Source organism: Trypanosoma equiperdum, assembly GCF_001457755.1.
Source record: "Trypanosoma equiperdum strain OVI genome assembly, contig: ctg_1839, whole genome shotgun sequence".
In the NCBI taxonomy this organism is placed as follows: Eukaryota; Euglenozoa; class Kinetoplastea; order Trypanosomatida; family Trypanosomatidae; genus Trypanosoma; species Trypanosoma equiperdum.
In genome coordinates, this window is record NW_027123881.1 from 1 (window position 1) to 2,542 (window position 2,542).

General features: G+C 41.3%; 1 pseudogene across 1 annotated transcript; it reads right to left on the bottom strand.

Annotated features, from left to right (window-relative positions):
• Window positions 1-105: 105 nt before the first annotated feature.
• On the bottom strand, window positions 106-1,471 carry TEOVI_000624200:pseudogene (annotated as a pseudogene). The gene is given in 2 exon segments: window positions 106-714; window positions 716-1,471. Coding segments are annotated over 2 exon segments (1,365 nt in total).
• Between the last annotated feature and the right edge of the window lie 1,071 nt (window positions 1,472-2,542).

Here is a 2,542-nt window from a genome sequence, read left to right on the forward strand (position 1 = left end):
GTTGATATATATCAAATTTGAGGAAAGTTTATGAAATTCTCTAATAATATCTTATTTCATAAATTTTAGCAAAAATCCTAAAAGTGTTATTCTTGATGTAAAATTTACAATCAAAAGAGGGGCCTTTTTAATGAAAACAGTATTGCTTCCTGTGGTGTTTGTGGTTTTGCAATCATTTTCTGATTTTACCCCCTCTTTAATTTTGCACTCCCCATCTTTGAATTCACACCCATCCTTTTTGTTGCATTTATTTTCGTTTTTTTCATCCTGGCAGTCCTTTGCCCTTTTGGCTACACTCTCTGCTCCTTGTTGTGTTATCTTGTTTGCTAACGCGTCTTCTCGCGCCCGTCGTTCCGCTTCCAATCTTGCGAGAACTTCTCGCTCTTCCGCTGCACCGTTCACAGCAGGGATGGCTGTCTGAGTCTCTTTGCCGTTCCTGAACACTGTAACTTTTTTATCGTCGACTAAGGATCTGAATTTAGATTTGAAAGCTTGGTTGTCTGCGCCGTATGCTTCCTTGAGAAAATTTACCAGGGCTGCATTCTCTGGTGACTTGGTTTTGTCTTTTAGACCCGAAAACTCTTTGAGACAGTTGCCGACCGTGCGCTGGATCATTGGATGTGTGCTTAGCGTGGGGCCTTCCAGGTTTGGCATGTCTATGCTTGGAACTGAAAGTTTCAGGGCCTGACATATGGCGTTAGCGAAGTGCTGTTTCGGCTTTGTTTTCCTCTAAGTAGCCGTTTTTGAGGTCGTTACCAGTGAAAAGCTGCAGCTTTTCGACGGCGTCGGCATATCGCGTGGCTTTGTTAGTTATGCTGACGGTCGCGCTGCCGCTGTTGAATTCGCAACTAGCTACCGCGGTTAGAAAAGCCGTTTTGCCTGGGCTGTTGTAGTTGCAGCCGCTGTTCGCCTTCAGATAGAGTTTATCGTGTTGGAGGTTAGCTGTCAGCTTGTCTTCGTTGGCTTTTTTAAGCGTGTGCAGGTTTTGAAAATTTGGTGCGTGCTCCGAGATCTTGCCGTTTGCATTATTTGCCGCCATATCGCACGGTTTCTTGGTGTTTATTGTGCTTTTGATGTCTATGTCTATATTGTTCCCGCTTTCGCCTCGCTGTTCGACGCCGTTTGCTGTGTCTAGGCTTATGGTCAGTCCGGCAAGGGTGTGCGCTGTGAGCACGATTTGCTCTTGTTTGTTTATTGCCGCGTTGGCGTTGTCGATGATTGGTTTCGCCTTGTTTAGTTCACTTAGAATGCCGCTGCGGGTCGTTGTTGCCAAAGCATGAAGCCCGAGCAGCAAGCAAGCCTCTTGTGTCGAGGTGGCGGCTGCTGTAGCCAGTCTGTAGTTTCGTTGTTGGTCTTCGAGTTCGGAAGCTTTGTTTAATAGAGGTTCTTGCTTGCTGTTGATGGTCGCTTGCAGGTGGTTCAGGTAAAAGTTTTCGTCGCAATAGCTTGAAACCGCCGCCGCTGCTTCATCGTTGACCGCTGCATCGGAGAGCTGTGTTCCGGCTGCTATGAACGCCAAGGCTGCTGCAATAACTGAATCAAGTTTCTTCATGTGGCGTCTATAGTATACTTTCACGTTTTTCTTTTATGATTTTTACCTTCTCTATAAAGTGATTAACGCATGGAACGTGGTTGGAGGGTCTGTTTTGAAGGCCTTAAAATGTTTGTAGTGAATTATGACCTCGCGTTTAATAGCTTTTTTTACACATCACGTTGTTGCAGTTTTTTAAAAAACGCGCCTCATCATAGTCATTTTTCTTTTAAATCTAGCCGTTACAATTATATATCTAAAATACTAAAAATACACAACTCTCAGTTGTTTCTATCACATGCTAATTTACTTGCTGTATTACTACTAGAAAAAACCAGGTAGAGCAGCAGTTTCTGCCGTATACCATTGACTTTAGCCTTCTTATTGTGATAAAATGGCTTTGCTTTAGAGATATGTCGTCTACAAGTCGGCACATTTGGTTCAGAAATTTTCTTATCGCTCTTTTTTCTATTACTTTGTACTATTATCTCTCTGTCACCGACCACTTTTATATGAATTACTTGTTTTTTAAAACTATTAATTTCTTTCCAGTATACCAATACGGAATTGAAGGAATATCGCTGCTAATTATTCCTATTTCATAGAGCCGTTTTGACGGTCCATGTACGCTGTTTCTTGTACTTCTCCCACTGCCCTCTAAAAGAGTTTTATTCAGATGCATCTTCTGCCGCATTTCTTGTCTATTTATACTAGGAAATAGCAACTTCATAGACGGTGTACGATATACTCCTTACCTTCACGATTTATACCTTCTATTTCTGGTGTATAATTATAGCCGTATACTTTGTGTTTATAACATTGCATGTTCTATCTCTATCAGTTTTACTGCCCCACTTATTAACATCCTTCAAATGCACAATTGACATTATTTTTGCTTTTATATTTACATTTCAATTATTCATCGCTACCGCTACTATTATAATATTAGTATGTACACACTTACAAGACTCTCCTATAATTATCATCTTTATTATAGTCTCCATTGACATC